Genomic DNA, 21,861 nt, shown 5'->3' with positions numbered 1-21,861 from the left:
GTCACTAAATTTAATTCGCAAAAAAAGGTCTTAAAGTATAAAAAGCCTTGTTTCGAATGGACAACTAAATTAAATCACATTTAGCATATTTTAAAAATTTCGCAAATCGTTGCATCTCATTTTACGCGCTAATGTCTTGTGTTTTTCTGCTTTTCAATCATACGTATTGGTAATAAGTTAATATTTACACTAAAAAAAATGAGAGAATATTCGTTATTGTTTATAGATTAATAATTACGAGTGCTCCTTAGGTGTATGAAAAAAAATGTTTTCTTTGCTTTAAGATTAGGTTTTTTTGTGTTGCATTATCATTATCATTTTCCTTTCTTCTTTTTTTTTTTTGTTTCATGTTATGTCATGAGTGTAATGCTATTAATTTATACGACTTCCATCGTGGGCCGTGAAATTTCGCCCGCTTGCGCTTACAAATGGTTCATTGCATTAGCCGGATGTGTGTTTCGAATCCTGTAGGTTTATCGTTGTCCTTAGAACAACACATCGATGTACATGTTTCATCTGGGGCCCAGGTGCGCCTGCTCCTGCTTCACTTTCAGCAGGAGCTGCTCCTGCAGACGCATCTCCTCGTCGTGGTCGTCGCAGATGTCTATCTCGGGATCGGCATCCGCATCCACATCCGCCTCTACATCCGCATCCGCATCGCCCTCGTTGTCGTTGTCGTGCTCGTTGTTGGTATTGGTGTCGTTATCCACGGGCTCCACGTCCTCCTCCACCTCGCAGTCCTTGTCCAGCTCCATGTCCTCGATGTCGTCCTGCTCCTCCTCCGCCTCCGACTCCGCAATGGTCACGGATGCGGAGGCAGACGCAGAGGCTGCGGCCACTGCTGCTGCCGCCGCTGCATTCCGTGCGTTTGCTGCTGCAGCTACAGCTGCTGCGGCCGCTGCAGCAGCCACCGCTGCCTCGGCGTAGCCGGCCGCAGCATTGTGGTGGTGCATGTGGTGCACCGAATGGTGGTGCTGGTGGTGGTGATGCTGCTGCTGCTGCTGCGCCTGTTGCTGTTGTTGCTGCTGCTGCAGTTGCTGCAGGTGGTGCAGGTGCTGCTGCTGGTTGTACGGATGGTGTGCCGGTGGCCCTGCAGATCCCGAACTCGCTCCCGACCCGGAACCGGATCCCGAACCCGAGCCCGATCCCGCCACTTGCTGCTGCTGCAAGGAGCTCTCTGCGGCGTGCAAGTGATGGTGGTGCTGTTGCTGCTGCTGTTGCTGCTGCTGCTGCTGGTGGTGCAGCAGCATGTGGGCGTGCGCCTGCGCCTGGGCATGAACGTGGGCGTGGTGGTGGCCCTTGTGGTGATGATGGTGGTGATGGTGTCCCTTGCCACCAGCGGAACCCGCCGCCGGCGGTGGGGCGTCGAAGAGGAGACGCGAGATCGAGAAACTGGAGATCGGTGAGTTGTGGGTGCTGCCCGCCGAGTAGCTGGTGTTCGTATCGTCCGAGGTGGGCGTCTCTCGGTCACTCTCGTCGCTCTTGAGCAGCTCGGCGGCCTCCAGCGACTTCTTGTGCATGCCCAGCAGCCACGGCGCCACCGACTCGTCCTCCTTGGCCGACTTGATGATGGTCTCCGGCAGCGGCAGCGAGTGCCGCACCATCGCTCCGTACAGTCCGTACTCGGCCATCTTGGTGCTGTGGCCCCAGCACTTCTCCGTCTTGCGCCACTTGGCCCGGCGGTTCTGGTACCACACCTGCGGAATGGGACAAAGGAAGCGCCAATTAGTAGGTTTCAACTGTAGTCCATACGCAACTAGCTTAATATATAATAAGAACTAAGATTCCAACTCAATCTGCAGATTTAATGAAGAAATTATCGACGAACAATGTGAAAATCTGGTATGGGAAAAACTAATTAATTTATCAGGGCGTCTTCCCCTTTTCCCACCCCCACTCTGGCAAACAACAACAACACTTGTTCAAGTACTTATTAGTAACAACATTAAACATTAACGAGAAATGCTGCCAGCCGACGACATTAAACGGTCAATTTTCAATTTTCGCCAAGTTTGCGGCCGTTTGGCCCGCTTTTCCCCCGAGGGACAACTTAATCTGCTGTTGTGAAAAGTTCAAGTTTTCCCAGGGTTGCTGCTGCAGCGACATGTGCCGCAATTCTCCAAGGACCAAGGACGAAGGACCAAGGAACGAATCGCTGTAAACTCCCCCACCATTTGGCCACGCGGCCTCGTCCTGTATTCGAGAAACTCACATTTTCTTTTTTTTTATAATTTTTGTTTTTATTCATGTTCCTATTTTATGCGAGTCGGTGTGATGTCAACATTTGCATTTACATTTGTTCGCCTTGTTTATTGTTGCACTTGAAAAAAGCAAAGCGAAAACATGGCAAATTAAATCTGCTTGAGTTGACAACACTTAACACCCCCTCCCGCATTTGTATTTGTATCTGTATCTGTGTCTGCGTCTGAATCCGAATTTGTATCTGAAGCCGCGTACGCATGTATCTGTTCATAAAGTCGGGGGTTGCGGCCCTTCTGGGCGGACTGGCTGAAACGCAATCGGTGTGGCTAATGCCATGATGAATGGCCTTTTAAAAAGTGCCTAAAAAACAGCTCAATCGCTTATGCCATTAAAACTAGCTTTAGGAATATACAAACAAAGCACCTTACCCATTTTAATTTATGGGCAGATTTAAATAATGAAAAATAAATTGGAAATAAAAATAGGTACTAAAATTAAAAATGTTTGGCTAACTTTTCGGAAAAGTCTATTCAAACTCGAATGCACAGCGAAAAAGTTGACAAGTAAAGGGGGATACGCAAATAGCAATTTGTTGAATGCCTTTGCTGCACAGCCATAACCTCTTTTGTTTAAATGTTAATTACATAATTATGCATAATCATTTTTAATTTCGTTTTTTGTGCGCTGATATTAACAGCTCATTAAAAGCGCGGCAGAAAAGAAAGGCAGAAGTGTGTAATTAATGCAAGGAGCAACGAAATTATGCAAAATTACAAGAAAAAAAATGAAAAATTAAAAAAAAAACCTAAATATGGATGGTGCAACTCGTAATTCGCAATTTGCAATTTGCAATTGTTAGTGAGAGCTCGCTGTTACGTTTTATGGCAGTAAAAAATGTGCACTTTAATAGGTGTTAAAAGCAGCTTCGACTTTATGTGTGCAATTAATTTGCATTTCTGCAAAATGACTTAGAAATGCATTTGGCTCACACGCTTTTATGCATTTTGCATTCGAAATGGAAGTATCTTTTTTCAAAAATACCATTTTCCACTTTGAAATCTTATCGAGCAATTGCAAATCAATTTATTTAATGGTTTTCCGCCTTGTTCAATTCAAAAGTTTCGAAATCCCAGTTTCTTTTGATATTTTTTTTGCCGAAGAACCCTTGAGGAATTGAAAAATATGAAACTCTTTTTGCTCTTTTTTTTGCGTCTTTGAAGTGCAAGTGCAGTTTCTTTTGTCTTTCGAAAATCGCGTATTAAAAGTGGCATTTTTAGTGGCAATTTTGAAAAATTCGAGCATGCGATGAAGTGCAAGTGCTTGTTTTCTTCTTTCCATTTAGCGCAATATGCATTGTTTTAAATCGAGATTGTTTTTGTTTTTTTCTCAACTGGCCTGCTCTTTGTTTTCCCTTTTCTATGTTTCCATATGTGTGTGTGTGTGTGTGGAAATTAGCAAGTAAAAAGGGGCGAAGTAAGCGGCAAACGGAGGGGCGGCAAAGAAATTGGAAAATTGGCAGACAATGCAGCTCCTAGCTTCGTCCTTGTCGCACCTTCAACAGGTGACAAAAGTTTCCAAATGCCCACCAATTTTGGTTATTAACGTACTAATATTACCTTATTAACAACTCTGTAATCTGTAAGCAATACTAATTAAGCACCTTTGCAAATTAAAGCACAAAAGTGGTTTCACTATCTGCTCATCTGAAACTTTTGTCGCCTGCTCGTTAACTTTTGGCAATGGCAATGTTTTTGGCAACTCGCAAGAGCCAAAAAGCCGCTGCCTAACAGCCAATAAGTGCGAGTGGGAGAGCACGCGCTTGCAGAGAAAGAGAAGGAGAGAGTGATGGAGAGATGGACTGAAAAACGTGTTTGGCCATGTTTCTTTTGCTTCGGTTCGAGGGGCAAATTTATGCAAAACCGAAAAAGGGGAAGAACTGCGGAAAAAAACACACACATAATACGCGAAATGCACGCAAAATGGAATGCAATTAAAAGCGGCAGGCAAAAAACGCGCAGAGGAAGCGAGAGTGAGAGAGAGAGAGTGAGATTGAGCGTGAGGGGAGGAGAGATGTTGGGTTCTTTTTTCCGAATTTGCATGGCTGCCGTTTCTCCTTCTCAGCCCACTTCCTCTTTCGCCCGCCCCTTTCTCCACCCATTCTTATAGTGCTGCTAATGATTGCCTCTCCTCCTCGCCCCCTCCCCATCACCTCCTCTGCCACTCCTCCTCCTTCACTCTCTTCTTCCAGCTGTGCGCCATATTTGCACTTAATTGAAGTGTATTTGCATGTGTGTGAGTGCTTCGGTTTTATATTTACTGCAGCTCTTCTTCTTCTTCTTCATTCTGCCCGACTGTCGGCTTGTGTCGCTGTTGTTGTTGTTTCGCTTTTTGCTTGTTTTTTTGTTGCCTTTCAGCCAATTGTGCTTGTTAATTTGATTTTCGCACACAAATGCAAAAAGCGAAATGCACTCACACCCACAGACACACACACACACAGTGCATTTGATGTGGCGCCATCTTGCGGCTTGTCAAGTGGTTAATGGAGTAACGGACAAGTGGGGTTGATTTATTAGCGCGCAGTCCCCAAAAACAAGAATGCCATTTGAGTTCCCGATCTCTCGTGTTTGTACTATATTCCAAGTTAACAGAACTCTCTCTCTATTTTTGAATCCTCAATGCGCACTTTAATCGACGATTTCGTAGACTGCTTAACTGTTTACCGCTAATGAGCGTTCACGTGTGCCAAGATGCGATATCTTCTCTAACTGTTTCTTTGGCGCTCTTTCTCTTTGCTCAAGCCCTCTTATCGTGTAATGACACTCTCTGCGGCTCTAATTTGAACTTGTTTGCTCTTTCTGCTTCACTTGTCCCTCAGTTTGCATTATCGAATCAGTGTAATTTGCAATTTTGAAGCTCGCACCTCGTCGTGTATCACGCTCTTGTATCGAATTTTTGTGCGTTTTTTGTGTTTTTTTTTTTGTGTTCTTTTTTTTTGTGTTTTTTTTTGAGTGTCGGCGAGTGGCGGCCGCCACGTTTTCTTACTTCATTCCGTTTCCGTTTTTGTTTCGCTACTTGTACGTTGCAATTGCAATTGTGTGCACTCGTAATTACGTAATCAGCGAGGCCTCATTACGTGTGGCAACACTTGCCAAGTGCCATTCGCACTCCCCATTCGTAAATTTCCCCCACGATCCGCAGCCAAAACAGGCCGCCCCCCTCCCCCCGCGAATCGAAGCCGCCTTTGATTGCAATCTTTGCGGAACAGCTATAAAAAAGAGCCCATAAAAAATGGCCGTAAAATGGCAGCTGAAAGCCCGCGCATCCTCAGTCGGCAGTGTTACGTGTTAACCTCACTGCCCCCAATCCCAATCGCAAATCCCCAATCACCCAGGATGCGGTGCAAAAATGGTGAATCCCCTCCTACTACTCCGTATGTCAATCAGTGTTCGCCGCAAACTGATCTACCTGATTTCATTGCGGATATGTCAATGTGGAGGACTGCTCACCTGAATGCGATCCTCGGCGAGGCCAGTTTTCATGGACAGCAGCTCGCGCGCACTCACGTCCGGGTAGTGTGCCTCCTTGAAGGCCTTCTCCAGCTCCTCCAGCTGGCTGCTGGTGAAGATCGTGCGTCCGTGGCGCCGTTTGTTCTTCTTCTTGCCGCCGGGACCCGTGCCGCCAGGACCTACAAGGACATCGCCACCATGGGCGGCCAGCAGGCTATTGGGATTGCCACCAGCTCCGCCCGCTGCTCCCAGAAACGCCTCGGCATGATGGGCATGGGCGTGGGCGGCATGGGCGGCGTGAGCGGCATGGGCGTGGACATGCGCATGGGCATGAGCGTGCGCCTGGGCGTGGGCGTGGTGGGCATGATGGGCGGCAGCAGCGGCAGCGGCATGATGATGAGCGGCGGCCGCAGCAGCCGCTGCGTGCTGATGGGCAGCCAGTGCGGCCGAGTGATGCGGACCAGCGGGCGAGGAGCGACTGCCGGAGCTGCCGCCGTTACCGCCGTTTCCAGATGTCGAGGAGCTGCTGCCCGACGTGCCCGATCCACCGCCCGATCCGCCCACTCCGGCTCCACCGCCGGATCCACCATTGCTGGCCGTTGGCGAGCCCAGGTGCCCGAGGCCATTGGAAGTCGGGTTGCCGCCACCAGATCCTGATCCCGATCCGCCGGATCCGCCGTTGCCCGATGAACTGCTATTCTTGCTGGGCGACTGCTCATCTCCACTGGCGTTGGCCAAGCTGCTGGCGTACTCCTGGCCACGAGCGGCAGCTTGTTCTGCGGAAAAAAGAGGATATGAGGGGTAAGTGATCAATTTATATATATTATATGTAAGTAGGAACTAGCAGACTAGATATTAGTTATCCTCAAACATATTTTCAAGTGGAGAAAAGCTTGTCTCTGTAATCATATTTCCGGGAAGACCTCAACCCTTTTCCATTTGCCAATGCGAATTCCTGGCGCTTGCTGAACACATGTCCTACGCTGAAAGATGTACGATGTAGCCCCCGATTCCGATTCTGAATTCAGGCAAAAATCCTGGCCAAATAGCAAGACCGAAAGCAAAACCCAATCCCTGTGGCAAATCCTATTTCCCTTAAATGGCAGACAATGGCGAGCAGATATTCGAGAAGTCGATTTTTCGCACACGATAAAGCGGCAGCTGGAAAATCCATGCTCCATGCCCATTCAGCTCGATGATTGTGTCGCGTAGATTTTGACAAGTTGCCTGGATTTTTATTCAAATGTCAGCGAAGGGTTAAATGTGTTTGTGTTTGCACCTTCCTAGAAAATCGACAAAATAGCAACACACACCCTTTGGATGGTAAATATTTTCTTTGGCTTGGCTGCTCCTGGCTCCTTGAGGATGGCGGATGACGGGGGAAGGCGGAAAACCGAAATTGGCGGAAAGGGACGAAAGGACGAAGGACGAGGGACGAGGTCCTGGGTCCTCAGTTTCGTGTGCCGTCTTTGTTTTGACAATTAGGGTGTTAGGGTGTTAAGTGGTTTAGCCCTTTTCTCGGTCTCAAATTAAACGCGAATCGGCTTAGGCGTGTTGCACAGGGCGTTCTATTGTGATTACCAGAGGGAGCCGATTCAAAAGGATAATACTTCATAATGGCAATGCTGCTGATGATGATGATGAGGTCGTCGCACACGAATGGCCTATCTATTCTTTGCTGCGCTTCCGGCCACTTAATTTTGACCAATCTATTGATGGGCTTATACTCTTTCATAGATGGCTTAATAAGGACTAATGGGTCCTTTCACTTCACTATCCAAATGCAAACCTAAGCTCTGCAACTATGTATGTACCATATTACCTGCATAATCAATTAATCGCTTACTAGGACCAATTTGGAACTCATTCTGCCACCCAACGCTTACCGTTGCTCGCTGCTCTATAATTATATATATATATATATAGATATATGTATGTATGAACCCAGACCTCGAGCGGCGCTTTTATTGCCTGGCTACTTTGGCGGCACAATTAGACACACATCAATTAGCAATTAGCTGGTCAGCGAACGACAGCTGACCAACCCTCCACCACATCCCCTACCAATACATATGCATATTTACACTGTGCTACATATACATACAGTCTATATGTGTGCTTAGATCGAAGCCAAAGTCAGACCCTCGCACAAAAGTGCTTTAAAAGCACTCGCACACTTATAAATAGCCATAATAATGATACATATATATATATATATATATATATGTGTATGAATGTATGAATGTATGTGTATATAAATAGGAGGGGGCGATGAGTGGTCAGCCACTTTGGCCAGCTATCGATGTCGCCGACACTGAGAGAAAATAGTTGGAGTTAATCAACTGAAATTGCTAACTAGTAACAAAGTTATTTGCAAGCAACAAATTGTATGTTGCTTCGGTTACATTTATAATACATTTGTATTTCAATTAAATATAGTGCTAATTGCCCCCTGAATGTGGCCCTACTTTCGCGCAGTGTACAGCCTGGTCTGGTCCAGCTCACTTGTATTCCGTTGAGTTCTGCTCGGTTCGTCAACTAATTTAATTTGCTACTCGGGTAAGTCAATCGGGGCATGAGTTGCTTGATTTTCTGTTTTCTGTCATGCGATATTTTGTGCCCTCGCCCCCCCCTCTCCCCATCGTCGAACTTTTCCGTTTGCCATTTTCCTTATCCCATTTTCGTTTTCATTTTCATGTTCATGTTCATTCCCATTTTTGCGAGGTTTTCCTGGCTCGTTTTCCGCCTAAATTAATTTGATATGTACTCGTAGTTCCTTTCCCGGTTTTTGTGGCTGGTGGAAGGGGGACGAAGTGAAATCTATACGAGCATCTCCTTTGTGTCCTGCCCCTTGGTCCTGGTTCCTTTCGGGATCCTTTGTGCCGCGATTAATTGTTCAATTAAGCAATATTTTGATCGAATGGCTTTTGTTCTGTGCGGCATTCCATGAATTTCATTAACTGCCCAGCGAAGCGGTCACGATAATATGCCAATTTATTGGGTTATCTAATTGGTTTCGTCGCTTAGTTCGACTGCTGGTTGGATTTCGTTGAAAGTTAACGGTTAACTGGAAAATCTAGTGTTTGAAAGGTGCATTTTTTAAGTGTTTAGTGCTGCAAGTGCCAGCAAGTTTGCCCTTAAACGTTCTCTTAGTTTTCCACTTGGCAGTATTGTGCATATTTATTGCTTTAATTTGTGGCCGGAAAACTCGAGCTCCTTGTGTAGTTTGCGAACAACCTATCCCATCGGGCGAGTGGGATTTATGGACTACCCGGGAACTGCTCCTGATAAATGGCAGCCGTCCAAGTAGCAGATCCTCCAAAGGACGGACCCCCTGCCATTCTCCACAAACGAAATGTAAAATTACCAATAAAGTCAAATTGAAATTGCCAGACATATTAATAAAAGCCCACCAACCACCGTTTGGCATCAGGAGCAAAAGTGGCGTGGAGTGGAGTGGACTGAAGTGGATCTATGCCTGTCTTGGCTCGTTTTCTAACGCGATTACACTGGCAGAAATCGGGGATACTTGAGACTTATTTGGATATTTAAGCAGCCAAGCAAGCAGCAGGAATGGATACCAAGCCGAAACTGAATATTTACCCATGTGCTTACGCATTTTCTCTTTCACTTTTTTGTTAGTGTTTTTGTGTTTAGTGTTAGTGCTTTTTTTTCAGTGCATCATTGCGTAGTAGCTGAACGATTTAGTGGATGGGCCACATGGGTGCCACCAGCCGCCATAAGAAGTAAATGCAGATGAGCCAGGGAAACGATTTATACTTTCCCTCCTCTCCGACATTTTATTTTTTCGCTTTTAATTTTATTTTCGCCGTAGAATGAGAGGGCGAGAGGGAAAGAAGAGGAAAATTTCTGTTGACAGGAAATACACTCGAAATTGGCAATTTTGCATTTACGTTAATAATACTCAAGCGTATTTACTACTTACACACTTTTTACAAGGCGGCGGTTGTCTAGGCGAAAAATGGGGGATTTTCCTTTTCACTCCAACATTTTCCTTCTTCCCCCGCTTGTTGGTTCATTTTTTTTCATTTTTTTTTTTTTTTTGGGACCCCAATAAGAAAAACGTATTTATTTGCGCCAAGGCAACATTGCCCCATTGGGTGGTGCTGGTGGTGGTGGGTGGGCCGTTTTTCCGGGCGTTTTTCGTGGGGGTTGGCTTTTCTCGTCTGGGGCGAAAGACGAGGGCTAAGTATAGCTGAGCCAATATGACGCGCAATTATTTGTAATGGAGACGTAAATAAGTTGAAGAAGCAAAGTGGTAAAAGAAAAATGGCAAGGCAAGTGGGTGGTTGGGTGGTGGGGTGGTGGGGTGGGGGTAGGGTGGGGTGGTAGGGTGTGGAGATGTCTGGGTGGCTGTGCTGGCTGCCCGCCTTCCACCCAACTTGTTAGTTGTTACACAACGAGAGACTTGCTTTTTGTTTTGGGGTTGCCTTTTCGGCATGTCTCCCACTTTTTCGGCTGGGTGGTTGTTTGTCGCCGCGGGGGAAAAGCGAACATTTTCGGGTGCTTTTTTTTTTACAGTGGGGGGTTTTCCGAGGTTTTATTTTGGAGGACTTCGCCGTGTGGGTGGCTGGACGTCCCGCAGTTAGCTCGTTAACTCGATTTGCGCTCGCATTTCGCTTTGTTGCCATTCCTATTGCCCTAGCTGTTGTAATAAATACGAAAAGGCGTTGTTTTTCCAAGATGGCGGAGCAGTGTGTGTGTGTGTGTGTGTGAGAGAGAGATAGCGAGAGGGACGGGGATAGAGGGAACTTCCGCTTTAAGTTTAAATAATAGAATGAAAACTATTTGCAAAGGAAATGCACTATGAAGTATGTGAAAAAAAGTGTTATTAGCTATAGATACTAAAAGTTGTTTACTAAGTATTTTACTTTATTTTTTTAATATTTTTTTTATTTTTGTATTTACTTAGTATAACCATTGATCAATTAATTAGAATATACTTCGGATTTTAGAATCCTTCGGCTGCGCAGGAACCCATTTCCCCGTTGAAACTCAAACAAAAAGCAATGGCAAGAAAAACGCCAAGGGAAAAGCAACAATCAGACAATGACAATTGAAGGGAAAAAAAAGCGCTGGGAAGGTGTGGAAAAGTGGAGTGTTGTGGGGCCGCGGGCTTTTCCCGCTCTTGGTTTTGTGTTACGCTTATTTTCCAATTTCGTTCGCTTTTTTTTTTATTTGCAGATTTGCAGCCATTGATTTTCCGAGCTGTGCTTAAATTTGCTTACTCGCCTTGAAAACCCCCGCCATCGGATTTTCCAACGCCACCCCCCCAAACACCCAACCACTTGACGCATTGTTGCTGTGTATTGTATTTCGATTTTCAAGCTGATTTTCTGCCTTTTTTTCCTTGTTGTTGTTTAGCCGTGTTTTCGCTGGTCTTTTCTCCTACCGCTTTTTTGTATTTCCTCTGTTTGTTTGAAAGCTTTCCGTTTCTGTTTTTCCATCCATTCGGCAGCGGAGCAGTGAAGCCTGAATGAAATAATTGGGTAGTTAGTGCGATTTTCCTTTTCCTTTTCGCAGGCCCCTTGAAAATCGCTGCTGCCGCTGCTGCTGCTGCAGCTCTCGTCTCGCTTTGCATTCTTCCGCTTTTAATTTATTTATACGCCCGACACTTGAGTGAGTCAGGAGCTTTTCTCAGCTTTTCTCCGACGTTTACCTCTGCCGCTGCTGCGCACAAACAGTTTTCCCCAAAAGCCACCCATTTTCACCTTATAATTAGACATTATTTCGCGTTCGGTTGGCTTCTGTAGTTGGCAAAGTGGGCGTGGCTCGAATAGGTGGCTATTAGCTAATGAAATTCAGCCAGCAATAGCGCATATCGAGTTAGAAGTGTGGGCAAATCGAGAGGGGAAAATGGTCGTAAAGCTGTGGTTAAAGTTCATGCTAACGGTTTTAAAGTGGGTTATTCGAAGATATATCGCAACTTGACAATAATACATTTAATAATCCCAGGTCAATCTAATCCAATAACTATATTCTCTGCAGTCGAATAATACGTACAATTTTTGTATCAACCGTTTTACCTAACAACAAAGCGAACAAGAAAAACATGATTCGAATCAGAAGCGAACCAAGCGAAATTGCATGTTTCACTTTTGTAAAATTCATTTGGCCATAAAACGGGCTGGGCACAGTTTGGAATTGAGCACTTTCCGGCCCTCAATTTGGGCCACCTCTCGCAAATGGTCGGTCGGAACGTTGTTCCATTTAAATGGGCAACTAACTCGAAAACCGGCAAGCCAAACAGCCGGAGGACGACCAACAACCCTTTTGTGGTCTGTCCATTTCGGCTGGCAACGTTTTACAACACTGTAAATGCTGTGCGGAAATAGCGGTAAATATAAAAACACACACACACATATGCACTCACACAGCAGGGTGTTAAAATGCCTGTTTGTGTGTGCTCAAATATTTATTAACCCATCAACACATGCGGAAGTTTTTCCGGCCGTTTCGTTACAAACACATATAACAACCGAAAACTTCAGGACCACCCCCTTTACATATGTGCATGTGTGTGTGTGTGTGTGTGTGTGCTTGTGTGTGCTATTCGGTGGTAACAAATTCGTGTAGCGTTGCAAATTGCTGTCAACAGGGAAATTAATAAAAAGTCAAACGCCTTTTAAAGGCGAAACAACACCCCCAACCCCACCGCATCAAATGGGTGCTTGTGTGTTAAGATCGGCAAATAAAATAAGACCCTTAGCGAGCTATGCCAACTTTTGGGTTCTCAGCGAGGCCATAAAATGGATTAACACGTTTAATATTCAATTTGCGTACACGCAACGCTGTGAAAATGCCGCAATGAGTGGCAAGGACTCGAGTCCTTTACTTTTGGGCATTTGATTCGATTAACGATTAACGGCAATTAAAGTGCCAAAATTTGTCGAGGTAATTGCGAATGATGATGGCAAATAAAATGGAAATTCGACGACTAGAGGATGTCGTAAATCGCAAAAATAGGTGTTACTAATGGCCAATTATCATAGCTACAAAGCTAATCTTTCTAGTCACTCCAATAATTGTTTGCAATTATTAATATATTAATGTTATTGTTTTTATATTTCGTTTTCCCTAGAAAGTAAAGTTCAATGATATGAACTTACTTATTTCTTAGATTCTTCCAGTATTCTTCGATAACTTTCCCATGGCTCCGATTTCTAATGAATAAGCTTTCCCATTCTCATCCTTATTGCCCTACTCCTTTCCACCGGATTTTTGATTTCGGCAAATGCATCTCCAGCACTGACTGGCTAAAAATTGTCCATCATGTTCGCCTGCTGTCCATGCAATTTTCCCAAATGCCACTTGGCCCCAAATGCTGAATGCTGTTTGCCCTCTGGGGGCTTAACTGCAAAATCATGCAGAAAATGCTCGAGCTCGGGGGGATTGGTATTGGTGCTGGGATTGGGACTGCGACTGCGGCTGGAACTGGATTGGATTGGGCTTAAACTGGCGAACAAAGCCACTTAACTGATGCGCTGACTAGCCTTGTAGGTTTATATAGTTTGTGGCTGGAAGTTGGTAGTTGGCGGACTCCAATCTTCGGCTCCATCTCGGACCCTGAGACCCAAAAGGCTGGAAAATCTATAGCTGTATCTGTATCTGTATCTGCATCGGTATATCTAGCTGTAGCTGTAGTTGTATGTGCGATGATGTCTGTGCAAGTTGTTTACACGCCGCTCTCGAGTGCTTCCTAGGAAAATGACGACGACTGCGACTACGAGTGCAACTGCAGCCTGAAGTGGAGTGGTTGTGGTCCAGGTTGCATTTGGCTGATCATGCAGCTGGTTAAAATTTTTGGACGGACCGAGCTCCTTTCAATGCCTGCCACTTGTTGTCATCAATTTCTGGCTCCGGCTTTGGCTGTGGCCCTCTGTTTATCTGTTTATCCAGCGGGGCCACTTGCATTTCGGTTGCACTTCGCTGGAAATACCATTTTGGGAAAAACCTGTCTCCCTATCTATCCCTAAATTTTGAAAACCACGCGTATCACCCAACCATATTTGTTTTCGTTTCGTTTCGTTGAAACCCAAACTTGAAGTTTTCTAATTAAAAAATTATTAGAAAAATAATAGCTGCTCTTTTCGTTTTCGTTCTTGTTCTTGTTACCATTCTCGGTTTCCTTTCCTTTCCCCATCGTTTATTTTTCGACCTACTCATTGTCACATAATTAACACTTGATATAGCAATTTGTGTACAATTTTTATAGAATTTTTCCCGCAGTTTTCCTCTCCTCCTTGGGTGCGAAAAACTATCGTATTTCCTTTGCGGCAGGGGCAGGAAATGTGCAAGGATTTGTCTCGGAAGTGCGTCCTTGCTGGGCACAATAATATCGCAAAAATATCTGAGACACATCATCGTACCCCTCGAACATTATGTTTTTGAAGAGCGAAGATTCTTATCGTGCTGCTATTTTTTGAGGTTTTATTTTCCGGTGGGTTTTGGGTTCTTTATTCCCTTTCTTTTGTGGTAATTATTTTTTTTTGGCTTTCAAAATTGGTGCGATTAGTTTTCAGTCGGCAAGGACACGCGCGACAAAGGACCTTCTGTGTGCAATATATATTTCTAGTTCGGACTTACTTGAGTATTACTTTGAGTAAAGTAAATCAAATATGATTCTTAAGCTCTTGCAACCATTAAATTACTCAAGTTAATTTCCTAATCATTCAATCAATGGAAACTGTGGCAAAACACTTTCCCAAAGTCGCTAATCCGCTGTAAAATTGTTTTTTTTTCCTGAGGGAAACACAATTAGGCGAACCAATTTGTCTGCAATTATTTGTCATTAAGACAAAATCCAGGGAAAAATTGCCCATGACTAAGGTGGCAATACAACAATGGGCGAGAAAAAGGGGCGCTGACAGCCAAATGGCTCGCCAGACGACTCAGCCAAATGTGTGAGGAAAAATAAAGATACAAGATGTACAAGATGGTACAAGACAAACACAAGGCAAATATCAACGAAGGAAAAGGGAAGGAAACATAGTTCGCCAGCTACGCGAACAAAAGGACACAACATACGCCAAGGATCTCTCGGGTAAATATTTATTAGAACCAGAAAGCCAAGGTGAAAAGAGAGCTCCTCAATGGCCACTCAAATTAAGGCTAACAACGTGCAAGTAGCAATTTTGCCAGACAACAACAACAAAAAAAAAAAAGGAAAATAATAAAAAAAAAGTAAAGAAAAGAAAACCCGGCGAGGAGTGGAAAATTGAAAGGATGCTGCACACCGCCACACACACTCACTCCTCCATTTTTCCAATGTTACAGCTGCGGTTAACCACTCGAGTCGATTTATTTTGTACACAATTTGCCTCCGAAACTAACGCCTCGTGTCCTGCGGATCCTGCATCCAGGATCCAGCTAGTAACCAGTGGCCGGGAAAGGACACGGCGTTTGTTGCCTTTTTTACCGCTCGCAAGGCAAGGAAAGGAGCCTCGGGGTCTCAACTTCTGCTGTTGTGCAAACAAAGTGCGAACGGACCTTCGGCAAATAGACCACGATGGGCATGACTAACGAGAACAAGTCGCAAAGGATGTGCCAGGATGCAGGCGAAAAAAACGATGTACTTGTACTCGCGCACATCGAGGACTTTGACTTGCGGCGCATAAAATGGCTTTTTATTGAATTGAATTGGTCATGAACTAAAGGTGAACTACGATTATAATATTAAATTGTTTCACTTGCAAACAATAAAAATAGCACAATTCTGCAGGCTTGCATACTAGTAATTAAGTTAATTTATCCATCTAGAAATTTGTCTAGTAAAATGCAACTTAATATGTGATGCAGACTTTTCGCTCAGTGCAAAGGTAGAACTAGAAGTAGAGCCCGGATAAAGACCACTTTAAAGTGACTGCCAGCAGCTCCCGGAAAGGTCAACAATGAGGGAATGACAATGACGGAATGACTGAATGTCTGAATGACAAACGAAGAAACCGAACCGAGGAACCACACAAAGGCAGCGGAATGACAAATAAACAGATGTAAAGTGTGAAAATTTAACAAATTAAGTGCGTGTAACTCTCGGATACAATTGCGTTTGCGATGTGTGTGCGAGTGTGTGTGTGGGTGTTGCTTTTGGTGTGTGTGTGTTCTCGTGGAAAATGTGTGGAAAGTGTGCGGAAAGGAGATGGGCAATTCAGGTGAAAATTGTGCGGGGGCGTGGTTGTTGGGTTGGGAAACTGAGCGCATAAGACGGTACGAAATGTGTGAGAATGGTAAAGTTACAATAATAGCAATAATCAGAATATTATACTATCGCACGTCACGTAAAAGATATATAATTTGCTATAATATATACCTTTCCAACTGTACGTATTAGATTAACTTAATATTCGTTGAGGAATCTATCAAGTTTCCATTACCGAATTCTCCTTCAATAAAGCTCCACTGGCTATCGCATTTTAATGAATGCTCGTGCCAACTGGAGTTTGCTAATTTCACTGAAAATTATGCGCTTAATTAGCGATACACACACACTGACACACCAACACACACACACACACACAGAGGCACCGAAATCGTGGCTCGAGTGAAGTGTGTGTGAGATTTCACACTTTGCTGACAGGACGGCTGCTGCTCACAAAGCGCTCCTGCCACGCCCCCCTGTCTACTGCTCCCTCATTCTTTGGCGTACACTGGGAGAAACCATTAGTTTGTTTGTTACGGAAATCATAAGGTTATCTGTGGAATTATATTTCTTATTTTACGATTAAATTATAAGTAAATATATTTGAATTCTATTTACGAACGAAAGAATCGCAAAGAGTTCAGATTTATATTTAATCAGCGGTTGAGAAAGTGATATTGTAAATAAAAATAGCTTCATCTTCAAACTTCTGCGCTCAATATTCCATTGCTGTTACATTTTTTCGAGTGCACGAGTGTTATTAATAAGCTCGGACCCCCACCACCTCCCCTCGGCCGGCGTACTCCTTCTTTGTCCTGTGCTTAATCGTGTCGCTTCATTGTTTTAACTCCGATGAGGACGCAACTCGATTGCCAACCCCTTTGAGCTTATTAGTTGCGCCTACGGGTGGGCAAAAGGACGCAGGACGAGAGATTCGGGGCAAGGAGTGCGGAGTTCCGAGTTCCGAGTTCGGTATGCAGGAGACAGATGCGGTTGCCACTTGGCTGCACCCGTACAGCAGATGCAACAGAGTGTTCCATGCTGCTCCTTGCCCCGCACTCCCCCTAATTAGCCGCCTAACTTGGCCGCTGTTCCCCATTTGAGTTTGAATTTGAATATGAGTTTGAAGTAACTGAGTGGCAAAGTGCTAGATAATCGCTGGCAGCAAAGGGAATTCAGGCGAATGTGGTCTAGGGATGCCCTACTGAAAACCCATTGAACATGAAGTAGAACTTAGTGAAACATATAGAAACATATAGAGCTGATCAGTACTCTTGCCTACGACGAATCCTCTTGGAAAATATCTGTGGAATAAGTCTACGTTTGCCACTAATTTCCATACATTGCGCCCATTGAAGTGAATGATATGCTAGCGATAGTAATTGGCCAGTCAATCGGGTGAACGCCACTCACCTGCAAACTGAGCGCCGAAGTGCTGCTGGAAGTGGCCCCGGAACTCGTGGGGCGTGCTGAATCCGGGCGGCAGGAATCCCCGGAGATAGGCGGCCGCCGCCAAGGTGGTCATGTGGTGGTGATGGGCGGCTGCCGCGTTGCCAGGATCCGCTGCAGCGGCATAGCCGGCGGCGGCATAGAAGTTGGCCGGATTGAAGACGGGCAATTGGCAGTGGGCGGCAGCCGCTGCCGCCGCCGCTGCAGCGGCCGAGAGTCTGGAGACATCGGGCGATATGGATCTGGATTCGCGGAGGCTATCAATCGCCTGCTGCTGTTGCTGCTGCAGCTGTTGCTGTTGTTGCTGTTGCTGCTGCTGCTGCTGTTGCTGCTGTCCGGCGGATAGCGAGCCATTTGCGGGCGTATTCGCTGTGGGCGGCGGCGTGGCGGCCGGCGAGGGCGGCGCCTCGGAGGGCGTGGCACTGGCAGCGGCCTGCTGCTGATAGGCGCCCAGTCCCAGGATCTCCTGAATGGCAAACGGCGTACGCATCTTGGTGGCCTGCATGTTTGCCGACGGTACTTCGATTATTGGTGGTACACTGTATGCGATACCCTTCGGGGTTGTCAGTTTGCAGTTTGTTTTCGAGAAAACGATTGGAGTTCCCAAGTTTCTATTTATTGCACACTCTCATGGCAGCTGCGGCAAGCACACGCACACGTACACGTTTACACAGGAAAAAAAGTTCACTCACGCACTTGTGTGGGTTGCAATTGTGGATTTGCTTTTATTGTTTTTATCTAATTGTGTGTTTTTGAGCGCTGGAGCGTTCGGTGCGGCGTTCGAAAACGAACTGAAATTGAAAAGCGAATTGCACGCCAGCAAAAGCGTCGCTTTGAACGCCGCTGCCGGCGTCGACTGTGCCGCCGGCGTCGCTGCCCGCTCCCACACACACAGGCGGTCGGGCACAAACAACTTGCAGCGCCATCTTTGCGAGCGTAAACGGGATGGAACGAGCGCCGGCGCTGCAGTCGTCTCGCTCGCGCGCCAACGAACTTCCAATGCAGAGGGGATATTGTCCACCCCTCTCGCTCACGCCCTGGCAATTCGAATGGCGCGCTCTCATTCTCGCCTGGAAGTCCTGCACACGTACACTGTACACACTGTGCGTGTGAGCGCTGCTGGTGTGCGTGTTAATTACACGGGATTTCATTTCACACCGAGTTTTTCGGCTCTTCGATTTCAGTTTGTTTTGCGACGCCAATGATGCTATATGTCCTTATCTATATATTTATATGTATATATATGTATCTTTTTCTACATCTGTGTGAGTGTGAGCGAGTGCGAGTGCAATTGGAATTATCATTTTCTACGATTTTCTTGTTTTTTGTTTAGTTCATAAATAAACACGATTCAAGGCAAAGATTAGAAGTATTGCCGCAAGTAAACAAAAAGCAATTATATGGGATGATCACTACTAACACACTTGAAAATGTTCTTCCAAATAATTCCCGCCAAAATTATGGGGCCTAAAAAAATGTTAGTAAAGCTCTGAAACTGATAACTAGTTTTACTTTCCTTTAAGATTAAATCTTTTCTATAGCATTATGGAATAAATAGAATAAAATGATCTCATTTTCCATTCTTTAATTACATCGAAATTGTAATGTTTCGTTTATTTGATCAAATTTGATTTGATTAAAAACTATTTCTGATATTCATGTGACACGATAAGAATTCGGTTGGCGCCTGCAAATCGAATTGGAATCTCTCCAAAAAGGTTCTTTGTTCTCTTAAACTTTTCACGCTTTTCCCGCTCTCGCTCTCCCACTCGATTTTCTCTCTGAATGTAAAGTTTTTCCTGGAAGTTTTAAGTCCCCTGCGCTTTTCCGCTTCCGCTTTCCACGTTTTCCCCCAAATTACGAGCATTGTTCAGGCCAAAGTTGGTCATGTTAATTAAGCTTCGCTCGCCCCGTCTCTTTTCTTCGGGGCATATCCGTCTCTCTCTTATCGATTAGCTGCGGCAGCCGCCTACTCTCTTTCCCCCTCCTCTGCCCGCCACTCGCGCGCCAGATTGCACTTGCAAACATTAATTAGTCGCATTGCATAACAATTGCATAATCAATATGCCATTTCAATTAACTGCTTGGTTAGCAATTAGTCAGCCCACAAAGCCACCCGATCGCCCAGCCCACTTTTTCGCTGGTTTTTTGGTCCTGTCAGCCGGATATTTTAAGTAATTAGCACTCAGTAACTAAAACTACACAGTGAAAAATGTGTGGGAAATGGCTTAGATTGGGTGTTTTAGTTGTTTGGTGAGCTTGAAATGTAATTGGTAATTAAATATTAAGTGATTACTTCACATGCGTACTCCTATATTACATATAATATTTCAATATTTATAGCCAAAAGTTGTGAAAATCTATATCGGATTGTTGGACTATTGACTATTACCATTTTAAATTCACTGTACATTTATAAGGCCCCAAACCAATGTAAAATCAGTCCTTCATCAAACCAACCATTTACCATCGCCATTAATAAAAACCCATTAAAACTGACAATTTTGATAGCATCTGAATGACATTTTTCGCTTTAATCTTTGCATTTGCCGTCTCAAGTGGCATTGTAAATAAAAAAATGCACATGAAAAAAATCCAATTGAACGTTGGAAAGTGCGTAATGAAAGGAAATAAAACACAAATATGTTTACTCATATATAATACAAGTGACTTGCTTTCAAATGAAAGACTTTAAACACCATTTTATTAGTTTACACGCGTAAACGTAATCCTGATGCGCAAACAATTGAATCCTTTGGGATGAAAATTTGTTTGGGGCCCAATCCCCACGTAATTGGTTCGCAGCCATCCTCACATGACTTGCCAGTGAAACAGAAGTGGTCAGGACACAGAAGTTCGATAAAAGGAGTTTCCGTTTCGCATTGTCCTCGAGGACCCGAGCATTATTTCATATTTATAATGTAATCTGCACTTGAGCCTCAAAGAGACGGCGCATAAATCACGAATACAAATGGAGGCGGGCCTGGCGACTATTCTGTGGATATATATATAAATATATATATATTTCAGATTCCATATGCAGAACGTCCACTTCATGGGCTAAAAGCCTTTGTATGCGGCTCTTTATTTCACATTTTTTCAGCGCCGCCTTTTTTGTTTGATGTTCGACGGCCACTCGAGATGCATTTGGAATAAGTCGTTTTCATATATATATGAATATATTCCTATGCGGTTGGTGTGGGCGCAGCAGTTGCTTGAGTCCCTGCTTTTTTTTACTTATTGTTGAATGCAAATGGGAAACTCACATCGATTATTGGTTGTTGATTGATCCTTTGATCCGGCGATCTTGAGACATCAACGAAAGCAACCAACTCCGACACCCCAGACACGCTACTCATTAGGCTAAAAGCCTCGAAATGGCCCAACTAATTAGGCGAGGAGGTGAAAGGAACATCTGCCAACGATTGCATCGCTTTCGGGTTTTGTTTTGTTTTTGCTCACTTTGCTCGGTGGTCCCCGGGGAATTGGATTGAATCGTACTGAACTGAATTGGATTGGATTGGAACTGAAATCGCTCGGCATTATCCGCATCCGACCGCATATATTAGCCAGCGTTGCGGAGCCAACCGTTGGCATTACGGTTTTCGCCATTGTTGTTGCTTAACCAGAAACAACCTTGGCTGCCATTTGACTAATGACAAAACCACAATCACTCCGCGGGAACTGCGTTGAAAGGGCTTCTTCTTGGGGCATCGGTTGCGATCTGGAGAATGATGTCCTTGAACACCGATATACCCCGTTGTGTTATATGCGTCTTAGAATTCTTACATTTAGCTTACAAATTCGTACGAGTCTTAAGTACTTAAGATATTCAATCTATCAGCTTTTAGTTATGAAATTGATATTTTAGCTCTAATATTTGTTAAGTTTTAAGTTGCTCAACCCATTTAAACTTTTGCTATGGAGAAGAAAGAATCATTTCTGTAAGCCTGATTATCCTTGGAATATGCAATCCCAAAATGACTCATTCATTTATATGGCAAAAAGCAGGAGCTAATCAGCGGAAGGAGTTTGCAACATTTGAGATGAACGCTCAAAATACAGACTGTACGCAAACCGACACTCCTGCATCCTTGCGCTACATTATCCTGGCCATTGTTCTGCCGTTCCTTCTGCGTTATCCTGGCTGACTGGGTTGACTGGCTGACACGCTCCCAAATGGCGACGTCGCTTTGAGCCACTTGGAAATCGTTAATTTCATAATTACATGTTTCATGCACACGCTACGAACTCCGAACTCCAAAATGGGGAAGTCCGGGTTGCACTATATGTATATTCAGATATATACGTTTATTTACATATGTGTGTGTGTGAATCGCTGCGGACGTTTGTGGATGTGTGAGTGGCACATAAGTGGCAGCCAGCCAGAAAGCCAACACCATTTTGGCCATAATTTAGTTTTGCCCGTCCATTAGCAGTTCAGGCCACACGAACTTGTCGGCGGAGCGGGGGGCGGGGCCTTTGTTGCAATGCCACTCAGCGGGAAATCAGCACCAGGATTCGCATGGAGGGGCGGTGGACTGG

The 21,861-nt window shown here is 44.8% G+C and overlaps 1 protein-coding gene across 1 annotated transcript; it reads right to left on the bottom strand.

Moving 5' to 3' along the window:
* Positions 1 to 420: 420 nt before the first annotated feature.
* Positions 421 to 18,088, bottom strand: LOC117148144 (paired box protein Pax-6). Its single transcript, XM_033315373.1, has 3 exons — positions 17,281 to 18,088; positions 5,709 to 6,484; positions 421 to 1,697 (listed from the first exon to the last, which is right to left on the bottom strand). Exons 1-3 carry the CDS (start codon positions 17,819 to 17,821, stop codon positions 513 to 515), a joined length of 2,502 nt encoding a protein of 833 aa, XP_033171264.1. The 5' UTR covers positions 17,822 to 18,088; the 3' UTR covers positions 421 to 512.
* Between the last annotated feature and the right edge of the window lie 3,773 nt (positions 18,089 to 21,861).

This window comes from Drosophila mauritiana, chromosome X, assembly GCF_004382145.1.
Source record: "Drosophila mauritiana strain mau12 chromosome X, ASM438214v1, whole genome shotgun sequence".
In the NCBI taxonomy this organism is placed as follows: Eukaryota; Metazoa; Arthropoda; class Insecta; order Diptera; family Drosophilidae; genus Drosophila; species Drosophila mauritiana.
This window is presented reverse-complemented; position numbering and strand designations above follow the sequence as displayed.

Coding starts and splice junctions, on each gene's coding strand:
- LOC117148144 (XM_033315373.1), bottom strand. CDS start 17,821: ATGCAGGCCACCAAGATGCGTACGCCGTTTGCCATTCAGGAGATCCTG. Junction 6,485..17,280: donor CTTCGGCGCTCAGTTTGCAG/GTGAGTGGCGTT, acceptor TTTTTTCCGCAG/AACAAGCTGCCGCTCGTGGC. Junction 1,698..5,708: donor TCGCCGAGGATCGCATTCAG/GTGAGCAGTCCT, acceptor CCCATTCCGCAG/GTGTGGTACCAGAACCGCCG.